This window comes from Rhincodon typus, chromosome 14, assembly GCF_021869965.1.
Source record: "Rhincodon typus isolate 14 chromosome 14, sRhiTyp1.1, whole genome shotgun sequence".
In the NCBI taxonomy this organism is placed as follows: domain Eukaryota; kingdom Metazoa; phylum Chordata; class Chondrichthyes; order Orectolobiformes; family Rhincodontidae; genus Rhincodon; species Rhincodon typus.
Window position 1 is genome coordinate 24,434,942 of NC_063345.1, and position 21,400 is coordinate 24,456,341.

Genomic DNA, 21,400 nt, shown 5'->3' on the forward strand with positions numbered 1-21,400 from the left:
CGATCCTGGCGATTGCATTGCTATGTAAAGTTGTCATTGTCCCAGAGGGGCATTGGGCTATTCTCTATTAGAGAGACATGACTAGTGGTGGATGTAACCTGAGGGTCACTATGCATCAGGTGAGAGGCGAGGTTGAAGTGGCAGGACATGCATGGCGACCTCAGCTGGCGCAGGAATTGAATCCACACTGTTAGCATCACTCTGTGTGGCAATGCAGACATCCAGTCAAACACCTCTCGTTGTTATGACGGCATTTCTGTAGATCTCCTTAATGTGTCCAAAACTCCACAGAGAGGGACAAAGACCTCTTTTACTTGCAGCCTGAACATTCATAAGAGATATTAAATTGATATAGTTTCTCCTAGCTGAAGTCCCACTGTAGAAGTCTGTTGGGCCAGTACTCTGCCCCATTAATTAATGCTCCATGGTAATTTGCATTGATGGAAATCCATCTTTTCATGAAATATAATTTTACAGATATAGAACCTGTCATTAGCTACTATTCCTCAGTTATTTGACATGGTTTCCAACCACTTTGGCAAAATTGTACACTCAGAAAGAATTGTTGCAGTTATGAAGTCTACAGCAGGTCCTGTGAAGTTTGCATTTTTGGGCTCAACCGCTCAGCGAGAATGTAAACAAGCCTATTGGGCACTGGGTTCATTGACCTCCACTTGAATCACTGCCTGCTCCTGGATGTGTATTTGCATACACTATTGCAAAGAAGAGGCAACAGTTTGATCTTGTCAGAAAGACAAGCAGTGATACTTTAGAACAGCCCATACCAAGTACAATCAGACATTCATGTATTATGAAATTATATTCAAGTGGAAGGATATTTTTTCTCTTGAATCCAGTAAATATGTGAATGAAAATAAGTTTCAGATATACGTTGTAGACACAAATTGTGTCCTTCTGCAGAATTCCCTAGCGTGGGAAGCATTCAATATAGTTTGAAGTAATCATACAGTCATAGAGTCAAACAGCACAGAAACAGACACTTCAGTCCAACCAGTCTATGCTGAATATAATGCCAAACTAAACTAGTCTCACCTGCCTGCTCCTGGCCAATTCTCTCTAAACCTTTCCTATTCATGTACTTATCCAAATGTCTTTTAAAGCATGCGAAAAATTTGCCCCTCATGACTTTTTTAAATTCCTCTCCTTTTAGCTTAAAAATGACCCCCTAGTCTTGAAATCGCCCAACCTGGGAAAAGACACACACCATTGACGGTATCTACACACTCACTACTTTATAAACTTCTATCAGGTCTCCTCTCAACCTCCTATGCTGTAGTGAAAAAGATCCCAGCTTATCCAGCCTTTCTTTATAAGTCAAGACTTCCATACCCAGCAACTTCCTGGTAAATCTCTTCTGAACCTTCTCCAGCTTAAAAATATCTTTCCTATAACTGGGCAACCAGAACAGGGCACAGTATTCCAGAAGAGGCCTCACCAAAGTCCTGTATAACCTCAACATGACTTCTCAACTCAAAGGACTGAGCAATGAAAGCAAGTGTGCCAAACACCTTTTTAACCACCCTGTCTATATGTGATGCAAACTTCAAAGACTTATGTACCTGAAGCTCTAGGTCCCTCTGTATGGTTCATTGAAGACAAATCATGCTTAACCACTTTTCACAGTACTCCTGTACTTCTGTACTTGACAAAAAATTCTAAATCTAAATTTATTGGAGTTCTTTGAAGGATTAATGTACAATGTGAATAACAGGAAGCATGTAGACTTACCGCACTTGGATTTCTGGAAGGCATTTTATACGGTACCACATTGAAAGCTCATAGCATAGAGTAACATGTTAACATGGATAGAGGATTGGCTGACTCACAGAAAATAGAGAGACCCATGTTTGGAGTCTGTGTTGGGGCCACAACAGTTCACATTTTACATCAATGACTTAGATGAGGGGAGCAAAGGCATAGTCGCTAAACTCATAGATGATAAATTCAAAAGAAAATGGAGGTGAGGATTATCAGATCAGCAATAATTTCATTGAATGGTGGGCTGATAAGCCTATTGACATCTCACATCTTACTTCTTTTGGTCTTATGACACTGTAGCAACGTATTTTTGAAGAAGAAATAATGGGAAGTTGCAGATGGATATGGTGGGTTGAGCGAGTGCATAAAAATCTGGCAGACAGAGAATGATGCTGGAAAATGTGAATTATACCTGGAGTTTAGGGCTTAAGTTGTGGCAAGAGACAACAGTTTTACAAGCAGTTGTACAATAAGTTTTGGGCCCCATATCTAAGGAAGGATGTGCTAGTCTTGAAGGGGATCCAGAGGAGATTCACAAGAATGGTCCTGACAATGAAGGGCTTATGAATTGAAGAAAGGTTGAGAAATCTAGGTCTGTACTTGTTGGAGTTTAGACTGATGAGGGGGGAATCTGATGAAACTGATAGAATACTTAAAGGCCTGGATAGAGTGGACATGGAGATGTATCCACTAGTAGGAGTGACTAGGAACAAGAGCAGATCCTCAGAGTGAAGGGATGATCCTTTTAAGCTGAGATGAGGAGTAATTTCTTCAGTTAGAGGGTGGTGAATCTGTAGAACTCATTGCTGCTGAAGGCTGTGAAGGCCAAGTCATTGAGTGTATTTAAGACAGAGATAAATAGATTCTTGATTAGTAAGGGAATCAAGGGTTACGGGGAGAAGGTAGGAGAATGCGGTTGAGAAACATATCAGCCATGATCAAATAGTGGAGTAGGCCTGATGGGCCAAATGGCCTAATTCTGCTTCTATATCTTATGGAAATGGGAATTGCAAAAATACTTTATGGATAAAGACTACGAGGACAATGGGGAAAGTACAAGTAAGTTGGACTTACTGGAATTATCTTGGAAAGAGCCAATTCTGACTCAGTGATGGAGAAACCTCATGTTTTGCAATATTCTATGATTCTGTCTGGTGCTGTACCAAGCTGTTCTCTTGTGTGTACTAAAGTTGCTGACTTGAATTTTCATAAACTTGAATATCTTAAATCCTGCTACAGAGGAGTTTCAAACAGGCTGTGGATCTCATTACTTTTGGGAAAATGAAGTTCACTTCATGCTTTTTATCAGCAGTCACAATGGCCATGTGGTTCAGTTCAGTCCGGAAAATTCATCCTCAGGGATTCTGCTTATGTCATACCTTTTCCTTCGGTGTTTCCAGGTGTGAGCCACTGGGTTAATAACATTTCCGATGAATATTAATTGAGTCAGTACCCAATTTCAATTATACCCTGTGTCCATTGGTTTTGAGTTGGATTTAAATCTGACAATCCTTGATGTAAATCTAAGTGGCTTTCAATAAGTGGGTGGTTGTATTTTGCAGTAAGTTATGCCCTAGACTGAGGGGCCTGATATTTCACAGCTGAATTATGAAACCCAAGAGCACTCCGCGCAAATCACTGAGCCAGAGCCATCTAATGTGGCTGTCTGACGTACAGGTCTCCATGCTGACGGAACCCGCCTACCCAACGTCAGTTCCTTTCCTTTATTTCCCCGTTGGTAAAAGGATTAGGTGAGCAGTGAGGTTGTAGTTGGAGAGTGTCCTTACTACTGTGGCGACTGGCAATACAATGCAGTGGTGAATGCACTTTGAATGTGTCTCTTTTTCTGCCGGGCAAGAGAGAGAGAGAGAGAGAGATATATCTGTGTTTTGAAGCATTAGCTCGTGAAAAAGCGGACTTTGTTCCTGTTCAATCAAAAAAAGGACTCGTTCGACTTCAGTGATTCCCTCCCACTCTCTCGAAAGGTTCGACAGGTAAATTTCAGGCGCGGCCAAAACTGCAATTAGACTATGCGTTACAAGGCGCTGGCGTTTGGGGGGGATCTCCGGTTTCCGATTCGGGTTCTGTATTTTATTGATTCTCTGATGATTGTTGCTCCAGTTCTTTGTTCTCTGGATCAATGGTGATTGGCGTCAGTCGAGCAGGTAGAGCGAGAGAGGGTTATATTTCCATGGTGGTGCGGGCTGCTGTAAAATGACCTACACTTGGTTAGTTATAAAGTAAAAGTTTTACAATAAATACAGAATCGGAACAAAGAAAAATCACATCACAAAACCCCCAGGATTGTGAAATGACATGATATAGGCACATTGCAGGATGTTAACCCGTGTTGGAATTAAAACAATGGTGACATTGAAATCCCAGTCTGGGTTTATTACAGTAATGGGGTAGAGCTTAACTTTAATTTAAACTGGGAGATCAGAGGACTGATAGCATCAGAGTTTTAAACTTGCAGGAATTTTGAAATTTCCCTTGTAGCCGGTCGTAGTCCTGGGCGCTAACAGAGACTATCGCTCATCAGCGAAGCCAAAGTTCAGTCGAAGTTATCGAAGTGAAAAGTCAAAACTGTCGAAAGCTTTGCTAGGTCTGTTTAATCCGAATATTTGCTGTTCAAACAGCATCGAGGCACCAAACGCTGATCGAATGATATTGAATCTGATTGACGTGTGTGTGCATGATTGGGGGAGAAGGGGCATTATAAATCAGTCCAGTTTTTTATTTACTTTTTAAATGTAAATGTTGCTACTCACATTCGGCATGTCTGTCAATGCAGTTTTCACGGGATATTTTTGTGCAACACCGTGCCCACATACAGTGCAAAACTGTTCAAAGGAACGTTAAGTATTCGCTGATCCCAATTATTTCTTTATTTGAAGGGCAAATACTCGGAGCATTTTCTTAACCGTCTTGTCATTGTAAATGCTGATTGACTTATAGTGTATTCCGAAAATTTCCTGTGTTTAATTCACTCCCACTCTTGTTTACATAAGGGGCTGTACTCAAAGGTGCATTGGTCCCATTGCCGCAATGGCATATTTCCAATTACTGAAAACTTGCATTCGCTGATGGATTCAGTAATATATTGGCACTGATGGTAGGATCATAACTGTTAATCTTGGTGACACAGCATGAAGATGCTTGCCTCCAGAGCTCTAATGATATGGAAGAACTGCATTTGTGTGGGTTTTGTAGTATCTGGTTCTGAGAAGGTGCTTGTTTTCTTTGCCTGGTAAACATCTGGAGCCAATTCCACGTATCTATGTTTACACTTTCGTGCTGTTTACCAGTGACTTGAGTGTGCAGTTGTGCAGAACCTAGACTGTTGAACAATTCCCAGGCTCTTCTGTCTATATTGAGCTACAGCAGAGGTAACTTTGATTTCAAAATCCTGTTTTAAACTGCCTGCAGTTTGTACATTTTATTGTAGTATTGCCTGAACTTTTTTAACATAATCTACAGAAATGGACGATGGTTATAATTTGTAAAATCTGATTGTAATTTCAAAAAAATTTACAGACTTGATTACATAAAATTCTAAATACTTGAGGTCTGACATCTGAAATAATAGTCTTTCAAAGTGAGACAACCAGTATAAGCAATTAATCAAGCTGTGAGATTTTGATGCAGTGCTTAATATAATTCCTGTTTTTCAGAGTAGGATTAACATCCTCGCTCATTGCTTTAAATTGCCAGCAAAATATTTGTGAAGTGCAAACTGTGCAGTGATGCTCATGGTTGACCTGATTTCTACTGCTATAGCTGAGATCCTATAGTCTGGACCAATGTACGTAGCAAGAACTCAAAAACAGTTAGCATTTTGTATCAGAAAAAATAAACAGTAATTGCTGGAAAAGCTCAGCAGGTCCAGCAGCATCTGTGGAGAGAAATTGGAGTTAATGTTTCAGATCGAGTGACCCGTCCTCAGAACTGTTTTTGTTTCTGATTTACAGCATCTACAGTTCTTCAGGTTTTTATTGAGCATTTGTATCAATTAGCTTAAAACTAAAGGCAGAAAACAACCTGCTAAATTGCCAATTAGATCTCAATAAAAAAGTACTTTCTATATTGTGTCTACACTATTCTTGTCCATGATAATCTCTCTCTCAGAGCCAAATGTTGGCTCAGGGAAAGTAAAAACAACTTCATCATATAAATGTCATTGAACATAAGAACATAAGAACTAGGAGCAGGAGTAGGCCGTCTGGCCCTTCGAGCCTGCTCCGCCATTCAATAAGATCATGGCTGATCTTTTCGTGGACTCAGATCCACTTACCCGCGGTCTCACCGTATCCCTTAATTCCTTTATTGTTCAAAAAAAATCTACCTTTTTTTTAGAAATGTTTACTGAAGTAGCATCAACTACTTCACTGGGCAAGGAATTCCATATATTAACAACCCTCTGGGTACGAAATTCCTTCTCAATTCAGTCCTAAATCTGCTCCCTCTAATCTTGAGGCTATGCCCTCTTGTCCTAGCTTCACCTGCCAGTGGAAACATCCTCTCCACTTCTATCTTATCTATTCCCTTCATAATTTTATATGTTTCTATAAGATCCCCCCCTCAAGAACAAATGGTTGCTTTTTCTCAGATGTGTACTAGCTTATCTATTGAAGCCATCATTGAAGAAAAATAATATCTCCTTTTCCAACTGTAAATTTCAATGCTTTATTCAGGATAATTATAGAAAATTACCTTCAGAATTTTGCACTTTAGAAAAGTCCAGGGATTTTTATTCTATAATATTCCTGTAAAACACCTCAATGTTTCACAATTTTAATGGTACTATGTAGATGCACATTGTTGTCTGGTTTGGATGTTATAAATCTTGTGAAGCTGTCACTGTCATTCAGCCCTTTTGACCCTGTTTTATAATTCATTTAGATCATGTTGATCTGAGTCCTAATTTCATTTACTCTCTCTGGACCCATAACACTTAATTTCTTTGCCTAATATCAATCTCACTTCTGATAATTTCAATTGACCTTACTTTGGGGGAGAAAGTTACAGCTTCTCACTACATTTTGTGAGAGGAAAAGCTTGCAGACATCACCTCAGAACAGCTTAACTATTTTTAATGTCATTGCCCCTTATCCCAATGAGGGGAAATGGTTAAAGTTTCTCCACCCAGCAAATGCATTCATCATTTAAAAATCTCAATTAGATTTTCTCTAATCTTCTGTATTCAATGGAATATAAGCCTATCCTACACAACATGTCCTTAACATAATTTATCCCTTTTAATCACTAAATTAATCCATACTTGCTGTGCTGGTGAAGTACATCATCCTTCATTGCACAGAAAGCCCCCAGACAGGGATGTCAACATTTAGCACCAAAGTCACCAACAGACCATATTGCAAATACAAATATTTGAAGATGGCAAGAAAGGCTGTTCTTAAAGAAAAAATCCAGGATCTGTGGCTTTATAAATATAGGTTACAAAATCATGAAAGTTAATTTAAATCTTTAGAACGCTTTACAGTTAGATGCCAGCAGAGGTATTGTATATATTTCTGGACACCACGCTTTTAGGAAGGACATCCAGACCTTGGCAGTGGTGAAAAGGAGAGCTCCTAAAACAAAAATATCAGGGGTAAGGAATGTCAATCATGTGAAGAGATTAATGCTATCAGAGTTGTTCTTAAGTGTAAAAGGTTAGGGGTTTTGAATAAATAATAAAGAGCGTATTGCCACAAGTTGGTGGTTAGTAACCATAGGACATGTATTTAAGATGCTTAACAAAAGAAGCAGGAGATAGCTATTTTTTTGATGCAATGATTTGTCATGATTTTGGATGGCACTGCCTGACAGAGCAGTAGAAGCACATTCAGTGATAATGTTCACATGGGATTTGACCGACACGTTGAAAGAAATGGTTGCTGGGATTTTGGAAAGAACAGGGATGTGGGACTAACAATACACCAAATGGCCACCATTTGTGCTTTGTGATCTCATGATTAAGATCAAAACTGTACAGCTGTAGCAACACTTCCCTACTTTCAAACTCTATTGCCCTTGCAATAAAGGCCAACATACATTTTTCCTTCCTTATTACTTGCTGTACCTGCATGCTGACTTCCTGTGATTCACATAATAGAACACCCAGATGCCTCGGCATTGCTGTACCTTGCAGTCTGTTTCCATTTAAGTCATATTTGGCTTTCTGGTCTGACTGCCAAAGTACACAACCTCATATTTTCCCACATTACATTCCATCTGCAAAATTTTGCACTCTCAACCTATCTATATGCCTTTTGCAAGAAGTAAATCTCAAGATGAATGTGGGAACCTCCTGCATTGCTGGAAACAGTGAATATGTCATGGTTTTTTTGGAAGGCAGTATAAGAAACAACAGAAACAAAAACAGACATTTCTAAAGAAACTCAGCAGTCTGGCAGTCTCTGGAGAGAAAGCAGAGTTAATGGAGTTCAGGTCCAGTGACCCTCCCTCGGAACACTCCAGAAACAACAATTGGGGCTTGCCACATAGTTGCGATTCTGTCTGGAAAGTTGGGGAAATCACAGATCCAGAAGGTTTGAGACTGTTCCTCTGAAACAGTTATTCCTGGAAACAGTAGTTACTTGCATCATCCTTTTATTTATGGGATATTCATCCAGGGTTCATTTTCTGCTCATTGTCCATTGACCCTGGCTGGAGTTACAGAAATACATGGTCACATTGTTTGCTGATATGCCATCACTATTACACCTGGATGAGAAACTGCAATCCAGGAACAAGAATATGCCATTCAGCCCATTGATCCTGCTCAGCCATTTAATATGATCATAGCTGATTGAACACTTCAATACCTTTTACCCACAATGTCCTATAACGCTTTACCCTATTGGTAAACATAAATCTATCACCTCCAACTTTAAATATACTCAGAGTCTGAGCTTTGACAACACTGAGTTTCTCACTTCTGAGAAAAAAAAACTTTCCCCTCATTTCAGTCCTGAATGGCATCCCTCTTATTTTTAAATTGTATGCCCTGGCTCTATGGTCCCTAACCAGGGTACACATTTTGCTTGCATCTACCCTGTCTATCCCTTTAATTATTTTATAAGTTTCTAGGAGATCACCATTCATTCTTTGAAACTCCATAGAATACTGAAGCAGTTTTCTCAATCTCTCTTTCATAGGACAGCCCTGCCATCCTGAGTATACAAGTCAGGTGAATCTTCATTGTACTCCCTCTATGGCAATAATACCTTTCCTGAGCTAAGAAGATCAAAACTGTACGCAGTACTCCAAGTATGGTCTAACCAATCTTCTATACAGCTGAAACGAAATTTCACTACTCCTGGACTCCAATCCTCTTGCAATAAAGGTTAACATTCCTTCAGCCTTACAAGTAGCTTGCTGCATCTCTGTTAGCCTTTAGTGACTTACTGACATGGAAACCCAGGTCTCTTTGTCCATTTACACTTTTTAACCTCTTACCATTAAGAAACATTTTGTACATTTATTCTTCCTACCAAGTAGATAACCTCACTTTTTATCCAAATTATATTCTTTTTGCCATGTTTTTGCCCATCCATTAAGCCTGTCCAAGTCCTCCTGAAATCACTTAGAGTCATAGAGATATACAGCACAGAACAGATACTTTGGTCCAATACATCCAGGCCAACAAGATATCCTATATAAATCTTGTCCCATTTGCCAGCACTTGGCCCATACCCCTCTAAACCCTTCCTATTCATATACCCATCAGATGCCTTTTAAATGTTATAATTGTACCAGTCTCCGCCACTTCCTCTGGCAACTCATTACATATACACACCACCCTCTGCGTGAAAAAGTTGCCCCTTAGGTCCCTTTTATATCTTTCCTTTCTCACCTTAAACCTGTGCCCTCTAGTTCTGGACACCCCCACCTTGGGGAAAAGGACTTGTCTGTTTACCCTATCCATGCCCCTCATGATTTTATAAACCTCTATAAGGTTACCCCTTAGCCTCCGAAGCTCCATGGAAAATAATCCCAGCCTATTTAGCCTCTCCCTATAGCTCAAACCCTTCAACCCTGGCAACACTCTTGTGAATCTCTTCCGAACCCTTTCTAGTTTCATAACATCCTTCCTGTAGCAGGGAGACTAGAATTGCAAGCAATATCCCAAAAGTGGCTGAACCAATGTCCTGTACAGCCGCAACATGACCTCCCAATTCCTATACTCAATGCACTGACCAATATTACCAAACGCCTTCTTCACTAACCAATCTACCTGCAGGTCTACTTTCAAGGAACTCCAAGGTCTCTTCGTTCAGCAGCACTCCCCAGGACCTTACCATTAAGTGCATAGGCTCTGCCCTGATTTGCCTTTCCAAAATGCAGCACCTCACATTTATCTAAATTAAACTCCATCTGCCACTCCTCTGCCCATTGGCCTATCTGATCATGATCCCATTGTACTCTGAGATAACCTTCTCCGCTGTCTACTACACCTTCAATTTTGATGTCATCTGCAAACTTACTAACCATACCTCCTATGTTCACATCCAAATCATTTATATAAATGACAAAAAGCAGTGGACCCAGCACCAATCCTTGTGGCACACCGCTGGTCACAGGCCTCCAATCTAAAAAGCAACCCTTCACCACCACCTTCTGTCTTCTACCTTTGAGCCAGTTCTGCTTCCAAATAGATAGTTCTCCCTGTATTTCATGTGATCTAACCTTGCTAACCAGTCTACTATGAGGAACCTTTATCGAATGCCTTACTGAAGTCCATATAGATCATATCCACTGCTCTGCCCTCATCAGTTCTCTTCGTTCCTTCTTCAAAAAACTCAATCAAGTTAGCGAGATACGATTTCCCATGAACAAAGTCGTGTTGACTATCTCTAATGAGTCCTTGCCTTTCCAAATACATGTAAATCCTGTCTCTCGGGATTCCCTCCAACAATTTGCCCACCACCGGTGTCAGACGCGCTGGTCTATGGTTCCCTGCCTTTTCCTTACCACCTTTCTTAAATAGTGGCAGAACGTTAGCCAACCTCCAGTCTCTGGCACCTCACCTGTGGCTATCGATGATACAAATATCTCAGCAAGATGGGCAGCAATCTCTTCCCTTGCTTCCCACAGAGTTCTAGGGTACACCAGATCAGGTCCTGGGGATTTATCCACCTTTATGCATTTTAAGACATCCAGCACCACCGCCTCCGAAATAATGGACATTTTTCAAGATGCCACTATTTATTTCTCCACATTCTCTATCTTCCACATTCTTCTCCACAGTAAACACTGATGCAAAATACTTGTTTAGTATCTTCCCCATCACCTGCGGTTCCACACGTCGGTGACCTTACTGATCTTTAAGGGGCCCTATTCCCTCCCTAGTTACTCTTTTGTCCTTAATGTAACTGTAGAATCCCTTTGGATTCTCCTTAACCCTATTTGCCAAAGCTATTTCATGTCCCTTTTTTGTCCTCCTGCTTTCCCTCTTAAGGTATACTCCTACTGCCTTTATACCCTTCTAGGGAATCACTCAATCCCTGATGTCAATACCTGAAATTTGCCTCCTTCTTTTTCTTGACCAAAACCTCAATTTCTCTAGTCATCCAGCATTCCCTACACCTAACAGCCTTGCCCTTCACCTTAACAGGAACATACTGTCTCTGGAGTCTCGTTCTCTCATTTTTGAATGCTTCCCTTCTTCAGCTGTTCCTTTACCTGCGAACATCCACCCTTAACACTTCCCTCACAACACACATTTCTGCTTGGCATTGTATTGTCTACAAATTTAGAAATACATCATGTGGGCTTCACCTCCAAATTATTGATATAAATTGTGAATAGCCTGGGCCCAAGCTACAGGCCCTCTTGCAGTACCTCACCAGTCACTCACTGAAGAGAGAATGCCACTTGAGATATTGTAGCCTAACAAAGAATTGAAGTAATTGGGACAGGGAAAATACAGGAGAAAAACAGACTATGTTATTCCCAAAGTCTTGCTTTCTTGTGTTTATTTATCATAAAAAGTAAATGTATTAACTGCATTTTACCATGATATTGAACACAAAAAAAGCACAGGATGACACCTTAAAACTTCTTGTTTGTTGTCACGTGGTGCTAAGAATGCTAAGATATTGCAGCAAGTTTCACTGATCCGTGAGATCATCAGAAGGAATGGATTTTATAATTTTTCTGAGATTCTGAATAATTGAGTTTAGTGTCTGTTAATAATAAGGCCTTTGTGTAATGTATCTATTGTGATTTGATCTCTAACTAAGTTCCACTGTAAGCAAATTGTGCTGTTGTCGCTCCACCTTGTCATGTGTTTTGACTTTTGTTGCCATCACAACAGAGTTAAACCTTGTATGAACAAAGTGTACCTGATCAGTGGCTAAATTCACTGTACAGTCTGGTATCCAAATAGGAATGTTCCTGCATTGGTTCAATTTCCACATCAGTGGTTGGGTTGGGCATGAGAAAAAAATATTCAGTGTTCCAACTTCTGATTATTGGCCCTTGGCTTCTAATGTTTTACATCTTGTGGGGCTATGTTAGGCTTGGCAATGATTCCTCTAGCAGTCACGCAATTTGCTGGCAATTGCAGCCTCACAGGTGGAACTGGTCCTTTGGCAATGTAATAAAGTGTTCCTTACCCGTAATTGTGCAAACGTTTCCAATTATGGGCTCCCACTTTACAGAGAGATAATTTTAGGAAATAGGGGAGGTATGCCACCAGCCCTCTCCCAAAAAATCAAACAAAAACACTGTTTCCTTCAATTTTTTTGCTGCTGTGTTAAATAAGTTGACACCCTTAGTTCTGTGGAGAGCAGTCATTCTCTCAAGTGGCTATGCTCATGTGTAAGATATGAGAGCAACTGAGCAGGAGATCTCAGCTGGGCGTGCCTCTATCTTCAGCCAAGCATTCACACATTCTCACTTCCTGTAGCTGGTTGGGTTTGCAGACCCATAGGTACCAAAAAGTGGTTGTCACATTTTCCTCAACAATAAACTTTTGGAAAATATCATTGGGATGTGAGAGCCACTGGCAAGGCCAGCATTTATTGCCCATATGTGAGGGTCCTTAAGAGTCATATAATTCCTACATTGTGGAAGCAGGCCATTCAGCCCATCGAGCTTACACCAACCCTCCTAAGCGCATCCCACCCCCTTACCCTATCCCTGTAACCCTGTATTTCCCATGGGGAAATCCACCTAGTCTGCACATTCCTGGACACTGGGCAATTTAGCATCGCCAATCCACCTAAACTGCACATCTTTGGACTGTGGGAGGGAACTAGAGGATCCCCATGCGGACACAGGGAGAATGTGCAAACTTCACACAGACAGTCATCCGTGGGTGGAATCGAACCCGAGCCACTCTGCCACCTTATGGCGGCATTGAGCCCCCTCCTTGAACCGCTGCAGTCCATGCAGCACAAGTACATTCATAGTGCTTTACTTTTTTTTTATATAGCGGTTTAATGTAAGTGAGTGACTTGTCATTTTGATCTGCTATGGGTCCAGAGTCACATGTTGGCCAGACCAAGTAAGGATGGCAGATTGTCTCCATGAAAGACATTAGTAAGCCATATGGATTTTTACAAAAAAATGATTTAGACTTATGATCAACATTGATGCAACCATTCCAATTTTTTATTGATGATATTTACATCTGTTCAACTGCATCGATGGGATTTGAATTTATATCTGCAGAGATTTACTCCAGGTGTCAGTGGTTGCTGAGCTAGTATCCACTGTGCTATTGTCCTCCCAACTGACATTATGTAAAGCGCAATGCGTTTCGTTTCTTTAGTATTCCTGCCCCTGCCTCAGATCAACTAACTCAGCGCAGAATAAGACTGGGACCTTCCTGGTCAATGCAGCACATCACGGTTGAATCGCTGCAACCTTCCACATGTTGCTGTATCAGCCCCATATACAGGGATATCTTTATTGCCTCACTTCTGGCACTTCTAGCCCAGCTCAGTACGAAATCAAAGGTTATGGAGAAGGGCAGGAAAGTGACCATGAGGAATGTTGGATCAGCCGTGATCATATTGAATGGCAAAGCAGGCTCGAGGGGTTGAAGGCCTACTCCTGTTCCTATTTCTTATGATCTTAACTTTATGCCTTATTTACTTACTACTGCACATAATTAAAGAAACATGTTAAAAATTGCAAAGCAACTGTGCCAACTTTGTGTAAGCTCAGGTTTGCCTTTCATCCTGTCTGCAGTTGAATAGCTTAACGTGAAGAATGACCATGTTGAGGCACTCGGGATTGTCAGGCAGTACGGAACTGACTGTCAAAATTTGTATCTTTGGCACGGGTGGAGGAGAAAATTGGATTAAAAACCTTCTTGTGAAGGACTCAAATGAGTGAACAGTGACACTTTCTAGATGCGGGTACGTGGCACAAAGCCAATCTCTATATGTGTTTTAATTCCTGCTCTCCTGCTCCTCTGATGCTGCTTGGCCTGCTGTGTTCATTCAGCTCTACACCTTGTTATCTCAGCTGGTTCAGAAAGTTGTGATCCTGTTGGCTGGGCACATGGTCCATTATCTTTGACCTCGTTATGAGTCATGGATTGTTCTGCCAGTTTAGTATGAAAATCTTCAATTTAAAAAAAGAAACACTTAAAAAGAAACCTGTTGTGTCAACTTACTGTGCTGTGCACTATGTGTAATGGTGCAGTTTTATGATACCAAACGTGCTGCCACATTTGAATCTTGTCAAAATGTTTAATAGCTCCCAAAACCGGTCATAGCTCCAGAATGATATCAAGAGCTAGGAAGTTGGTTAGCTTGTTTGCAGTGCAGAGTGATGCTAGCAGCCTCGTTCCAATTCCTTGCAGAAACAGCAATGGATGCTGGATCAGTTGTTTTTTAAATTGATGTGAGGGTTCTGCCTTGCAGTGGTAATGCCCCTATCTCTGGACCAGGAGGCCCGGGTTCACGTCACACCTGTTCCAAAGGTGCATACTTAAATGTCTGAGCAGGTTGATTGAAATAATCATTCTGTGATGTGCTGTCACACCTGCAGCAGCAGTGGATGGCACACTATATGTTCCAAAAACTGCAAATCTATATATGCAAGATACTTCAATCATCATCAATGCATTCTGAAGGAAAAATTGCTCATTCTAACCTGCAGTGGTGGGCTGGTGATAATTTACAGTTGGATGCTTCCTCCACCTCAAAGCTTCTCTTAGACTGAGCTCCCTGCCACCTGAGCTAAATATAAATGATCTCCCAGCACTCTTTTGAAGAACAGCAAGAAATTTTCTCCAGTGTCCAGTTTAGCATTTATCTGTCAAGCAATATTACTAAAACCAATGATCTGTTCACATTTACACTGTTGCTTGTGGGACCTAGCTGTGTGAAAATTGCCTATTTCATTTTTCGAACACTAACTATTTGAAAAAAGTACTTCATTGACCTCAGGATATCTCTTTACAATCACGAAAAGGTGCTATATAAATACAGGTTCTTCTTTCACCTTAGTGGTTGTATTTTCTCAGGGGAACCTGGAGAATGAATGTGATCAGCAGACTATTAGATGATGAAGCTACAACATAGTAGATGCTAGTTTTGCCTTTTATTAGCACAGCGGTAGTATCCATACCTCTGGACCGAGAGGCCTGGATTCAAATACCACCTGTTCCAGAGACGTGTAACAACATCTCTGAACAGATTGATTGGAAAAATAGGTTTAAAAAGAGGATGTGGATATGTCTGTTCCAGTAGGATCCCTAGTTAGCAGTTAAGAGTGGGACACGTCAGGTTAGTTTTACTATTATAACTGAGATTCAGTAAGCCGGTATAAACTTGTAACTGAAGATTTGTTGCCCCTATCCCCTGGATGTAATGGTGTGTGTGTGTGTGTGTGTGTGTGTGTGTATATATATATACACACTAAAGCTTACCTTGTGTTTGGAGGCAGCCATCCCATTATTGAGGGTGTTCAGAGGCAAAAAAGAATTCAGCCTTTTCACAACAGTTCATTTGAGAACACCCTGTTGTTTTCAGAAGTTTTTAAATACTTCTGTTCTGGTTACTCCTGAATTAATGCCTGAAGAAATTCCATTGAGATGAAATGCACAAACCTGCTTCATTGCTTGATAGGACAGATAGCTTCAGATACCTCGTCTGTTGATGGCCAATTCTACCACTGTTTTTGCTGCCTGTACCTAATTTCTGTTAAAATTTTCTGGAAAGTACAGAAATATTTATGTCCTGCAAATGAGTTACAACTGGCATCATAGTAGGATTGGTAATTTGTTTGAAACGTTTAAAATTTTCTTTAAAACAACTAATTGGAAAACAGAAGTCCCTTTGATTATGTGTTACTGATTTTCTGGTGGTGGTAATATAGATAGCGGTGACGAAGAGAGGGATGTGAACAGTAGGATAGGATAATAGCAAAGCCATAAAGAAACCTGAATCAAAAATAGATTGAAGAAGTAGGTGTGAGTGAGGGTTGCTGAAATGTTTAAAGACCATGAAATGGGAGAAGGGGAGCTTTGGAAAGAAAATGGGAGGAGGAGAATAGGAAGCAGAGAGAATAAATTGACAACGGTCTAACTGAATAAAGTTCTTATTTGATTGTAAACCCATGTATTTTCCTGTAGTTTGGGGTGTTCATTTATTGATTATAAGTGTACTACTCTCAATTTATTTTTTGAATAACATGTGTGTGTAATTTTGTTAGTCCTATGCTACACCTGCGACCTTTTGAAAAGGGTACTGATCGAGTGATGTTGATGAGCTGCTTTGGAGATCACTTACTTGTAAAAGTAATGACTACTGACTGCTCAGTTACTGAAGGCATGGACTAGTATATCACTGGGCTAGTTAGACCAAGAAGATCATTTCCTGATCTGAAGAGATAGCTGGTCTCTGGTGGAGTAAGCTAGCCTCCAATGAGGCGGTGCGGGTGGAATGTTGAGTTTATTTCACTTCATTGCCAATGATACTGTGACTGAAACCAAACATAGTTAATGTTCCTTTAGTATCAGAGACGGCTTGCTTGCCTACCACCAGTATGCAAGGACATGTTTCAGATTAACTTCCTGAAGGTTTTAATTGAAATATGAGCAATACATGGCCTGTTATCACATGTGGTTCTCTCAACCATGATTCAGAAAGTAAATCGTGGCATAATCTCATAAATTGTCAATCATGTATTAAAATAACAGCAGCACTGCCCTTTCTCTGCTTTCCTTGGAGGTAAACTTTTTGAATATTTGAAGATTCTATTTATCCTTAAATGTAGGCAGCATAAATAAGGCAACTAGCAGTGGGCAGATCTCTTTCCATTTTCTCAGATAGTTCGTGCTGATTAATCTACAGACAACAGACAAACAACAGCTAGGTGATGAAATGGAAAACGAGTTGACTGGCTGCCAAGCCTCTCTCTGTCTTTGAATAGGAGCCTATAGGAGAGCTGGTTCACAGCTACTTGCAAATACAAGTCCTGGTAAGGGCTGTCCCCGTTAAGAATGGGTGGGGTTGTTTGACGACTTTGTATAGTGACAGGTGTACATTCGAGTTGATATAGATATTCTTAGCCTGGCTGTATACAGAGGCTGCACGGATCACTTATTAACAGGAGCTGCTGCCTGAAACAGTTGACCAGTTGTGGTATTTGTTATGGGATTATTTGCATATTAAAATTAAATATCTATTTAAAAGTATTGCCTTTTTGTTGGATGACAGATGAATTCATAAAGACTGCTGAACACATTGAGCCCATAAGATCCAATATCCAGTGTATAAAATCAAAATATCGAAACCTATATGAATTGCCTATAAGCAAAATCTAAGAGAACAAACTGTCATGATGATTTATACTAATTCACAAGAAATATTAGGAATCTAACTTTGCTCATGCATGCCCATTTTAGAAGTTATGACTCATTAGGGCAAGGTTTCAGGCTCTCCATACCCATAACATTGTAATTCTTTGGATGAATTAAGACCAAATGTCACTAAGAATCATAGAGACATTGGGTCATACAGTACAGAAGCAGCCATTTGGCCCATCAAGACTGTGCTGACCTATCTGCACTAATCCCACTTTCCAGCACTTGGCCCATAGCCTTGAATGATATGACATCTCAAGTGCACAACCACATATTTTTAAAGGTTGTGGGGTCTCCCATCTCTGCTACCCTCTCGGGCAGTGCATTCCAGATTCCCACCACCCTTTTTCCTCAAATCCCCTCTAAACCTCTTGCTCTTTGCCTTAAAATTATGATTTAAAATTAAAATTATTTACTCTTCAATTAGGGGGAACAGCTGCTTCCCATCCACCCCCACCATGCCCTCATAGTTCTGTACACCTCAATCAGGTTCCCCCCCTCAGCCTTTTCTGATCCAATGAAAATAACCTAAGGCTACCAACTTTCTCTTCACAGCTGGAATGCTCCTTTTCAGGCCATATGCTGGTGAATCCCCTCTACACTTCATCCAATAAAATTACATCCTTCCTCTTGTGTGGTGACCAAAACTGCATGCTGTACTCCAGTTAGTCCTGTACAGTTCCAACATAACCTCCCTGCTCTTATAATCTATGCCACAACTGATGAAGGCAACTGTCCCATGTATCTTCTTAACTACAATATTAACCTGTTCTGCCACCTTTAGGGCAGCTTTTTAAAGGAAGATGATTTGCAGGATGATTTTCTTTTCCAACCTAACATACAGTTGAGTAGGCAATGACTGGATTGTAAATTGAAGAACAAGTCCTCCGTAAATTTCCTTTATCTTCATCCAAAGACGCTGATATTCGACTGAAGATAGGAATTAGTTTTAAACATAAACTGTTGAAAATGTAATAAAAACTGAAAGAACTGCGGATGCTGTCAATCAGGAACAAAAACAAACTTTGTGGAAAAGCTCAGCAGGTCTGGCAGCATCTGTGAACTGAGTTCTGAGGAAGGGTCACCCGACCCGAAACGTTAACTCTGTTTTTTCCTTCACAGATGCTGCCAGACCTGCTGAGCTTTTCCACAAACTTTGTTTTTGTTACTGTTCAAACTTACCTCTCTGCTTGAACCTGGCAACTGTTGGTCCAGCTTTCTGCAGTCCAGTGGGAGAAGATTACCAGGTTCCAGCCACAGCCTGTATTTCACTATTTTGTAAATTTCCCAAGAACTTAGTCATGGCTATGCAGTCATTAGTTCCCTAATGAGATTTCATTATCTATTTTCCTTTGTTTATCTCGTTCTTGCCAATTCTTCCCTCCTTTCAACTCCTCACATAACAATCACATGAACTTCAAAAGGGAATTAGCATTTGAAGTGTTTTGAGATATTTGAAAAATTTAAAATTGCTACAAAGAAGTGCAATTCACTAGGTCTCCCTCTTGCTCTCAACTGTTTCTTATTTCACATCTGTAAATTGGGCAGACATTCCAGTTACTTTGACATACGGACCCTAACACTGAAGGTTAATTTATTCCCTCCTAGCAGATGGTGAGAAGAGCAAAGAAGTTGGCCTTGAGAGAGAGCCACTTTCTTGCTTCCTCAGTCAGTTGATGACCACCTTGAGCTGTCACCAATAAAGCCCCTTAAAAGGCCAATTAAGAGCCACCTAAATGCCTCAACATCACCACCGGCCCAAATACTTGCCTTCCCCACAGGCAAGAAAAGTGGTTGATTCTCCAACTGGAAAACGAGGGCCAGTGGCCCCAGTTTACTTTGCTTAAGGGTGGCCAGCCTCACTGTGAGACCCAAAAAGAAAATGACATGCTTTCTTGCTGTTGGATCACTTAAAGCCTGGGACTCCAGCATGATCACTGGGAACCAGAAGATGCTGGCCTCTGATTGGTTTGGTTTGTAGCTTTTGGAAGGGTGGGACTTCACCGTTAAGGCCTGTGATTCGCCTATGATTCTTAAGTGGCTTAGAGTGTGATATAGCAAGCTTTAGGGAGGGGAGGCAGTGATTCCTGAAGATGTCCATTCCCATCTCTGGTAGAATACTAAATCATGGCCAGAAAGTTTGGATGTGACAAACAAATTTTGCACTGTTGGGAGACTGCTCAAATTCTCATTCTGGTACTTTATATTTTTCAGCATTATCAACATTTGCCTTTGCTTTGTCATATTATGAAATAGTTTTCTGCTGTTGATGGATGGTTTGCCATAGCTTTGATTACACAAGGCGTAATTAATTTGGAGAAATCTGATCTCAATGTAGCAACTGATTTCTTTTGCATTTGGCTTTCTAAAGCAGAAAGTACCAAGGAAGAAGCCGGTGCACTAAATAGCGAGTTGTTACGGTAATGACGTATGATGCTGACTGTTATAGGTTTTTGACTTACTGTTTCAAGACTTGCTGTTTGACCAGTCACTGTCTGGAACATCACAAGGGCGAGTTGAATAATTATACTGTCAATGTCAATTAATTCTATTGTGATGATGTAATGTGTAGGGTATTTCTCAAATGAGACTCTTTAAACAGAGGGGATAAGGGTGGCTGGTAATAGAGTATCATGCCTAACCAGCATATTCATCTACCATGGTTGTGATACTGCCTTTGCATTTTGAATCAAGTTTTCTTTTTGTACAGATTGAAAATTTGTGCCCTTTAATATGTATGGGTTATGCACTGAATTGTGGAAAACCTGTATTTTTAGCATCAAGTTTTAAAATCAAGTACCTTCTGGGTCAGATATGATGCAGCCAGATACAAAATATCCTTTGCTGTACCCCTACTGTCATTCCTCAGCCTCATCCTCTGACAGGAACACTTCCCAAAGACAGTTTTATTTTTATTTCCTACCTTGTCTATCCTATGACGTCTCCTAAAGCTGATGTGTTAATGACAACTCTTGTCACATTTTGGGTCGTTCTGGGTTGATTAGTACCTATTACTCACTAGGTTGATATTAAGTGCATTTGTATACTAAAATACTATTATGTCTTGTAGGGGGAGAAAATCGTTATTCTCTCTGCAATAGATGCAATCGTAGACCCCCTAAAATCTGATCCGTCTGTTCCTCTATAAGACAAAATCACTTCCATAATTCCCATTTTCATTTCATTTTAATTGTAACTGTTAACATTTCCAACATGCATTCGCATATCTTTGGGATATTTCATGATACATTGCATCTTTTGCATGGCACAAACAAATGGTCAAAATTCATCAGATTTCACATCTAATGAAATGTTGTGTTAATATCAGAATGCTTACTGCTTCCCTTTCTGTTTCCCGTACAGCTTGGTAATGAGAAGCATTACAGTAGTGTGTTCCGCTGTGTTAACCCAAAGAAACTGAAAGGAAAATGCTGCTTTTATATAGTGTCATGCACAAGCTCGTAAAATCTTAACTGTTAAACAATGTTTGAAGTGAAATGATTGTGTTGCAATGTAGGAAGCAGTCCATCGAAATTTTACACAGTATGCTTTCACAAGCAACAATTAAATAAATGACTTAATGATCTATTTCAATGATGTTGGTAAATGTGGGCCACAACATTGGAGAAAATATTCCTGCTCTTTTTCAGATGGAATGATGGGGCATTTCACATTGAGCTGCAAGGACAAGTTCAATGTCTCAGTAAAAAGATGACACTTCCTCCAGTATGGCTCTAGCTGGGTATTATTGTACCCTGAAATGTTAACCTATAAAGACGTGCTGAA

General features: G+C 40.3%; 1 protein-coding gene across 5 annotated transcripts in view; it reads left to right on the forward strand.

The window, feature by feature from the left end:
* Positions 1-21,400, forward strand: part of lnx2b (ligand of numb-protein X 2b) — a 75,284-nt gene that overhangs the window by 9,551 nt on the left and 44,333 nt on the right. The window contains exon 1 of one of the 5 annotated variants that reach the window (XM_048605072.1): positions 3,433-3,773. The exons of 2 other annotated variants lie outside the window; for them this stretch is intronic. Coding sequence is in view for 1 of the 3 variants with exons in the window: in XM_048605071.1 (XP_048461028.1) it covers positions 3,463-3,530 (68 nt within the window). In the remaining 2 variants the exon portion in view is untranslated. Of the gene's footprint in view, positions 1-3,432; positions 3,774-19,695; positions 19,811-21,400 lie in introns of those variants that run through there. 2 more of the 5 variants (XM_048605071.1, XM_048605073.1) reach the window with 2 other exon arrangements.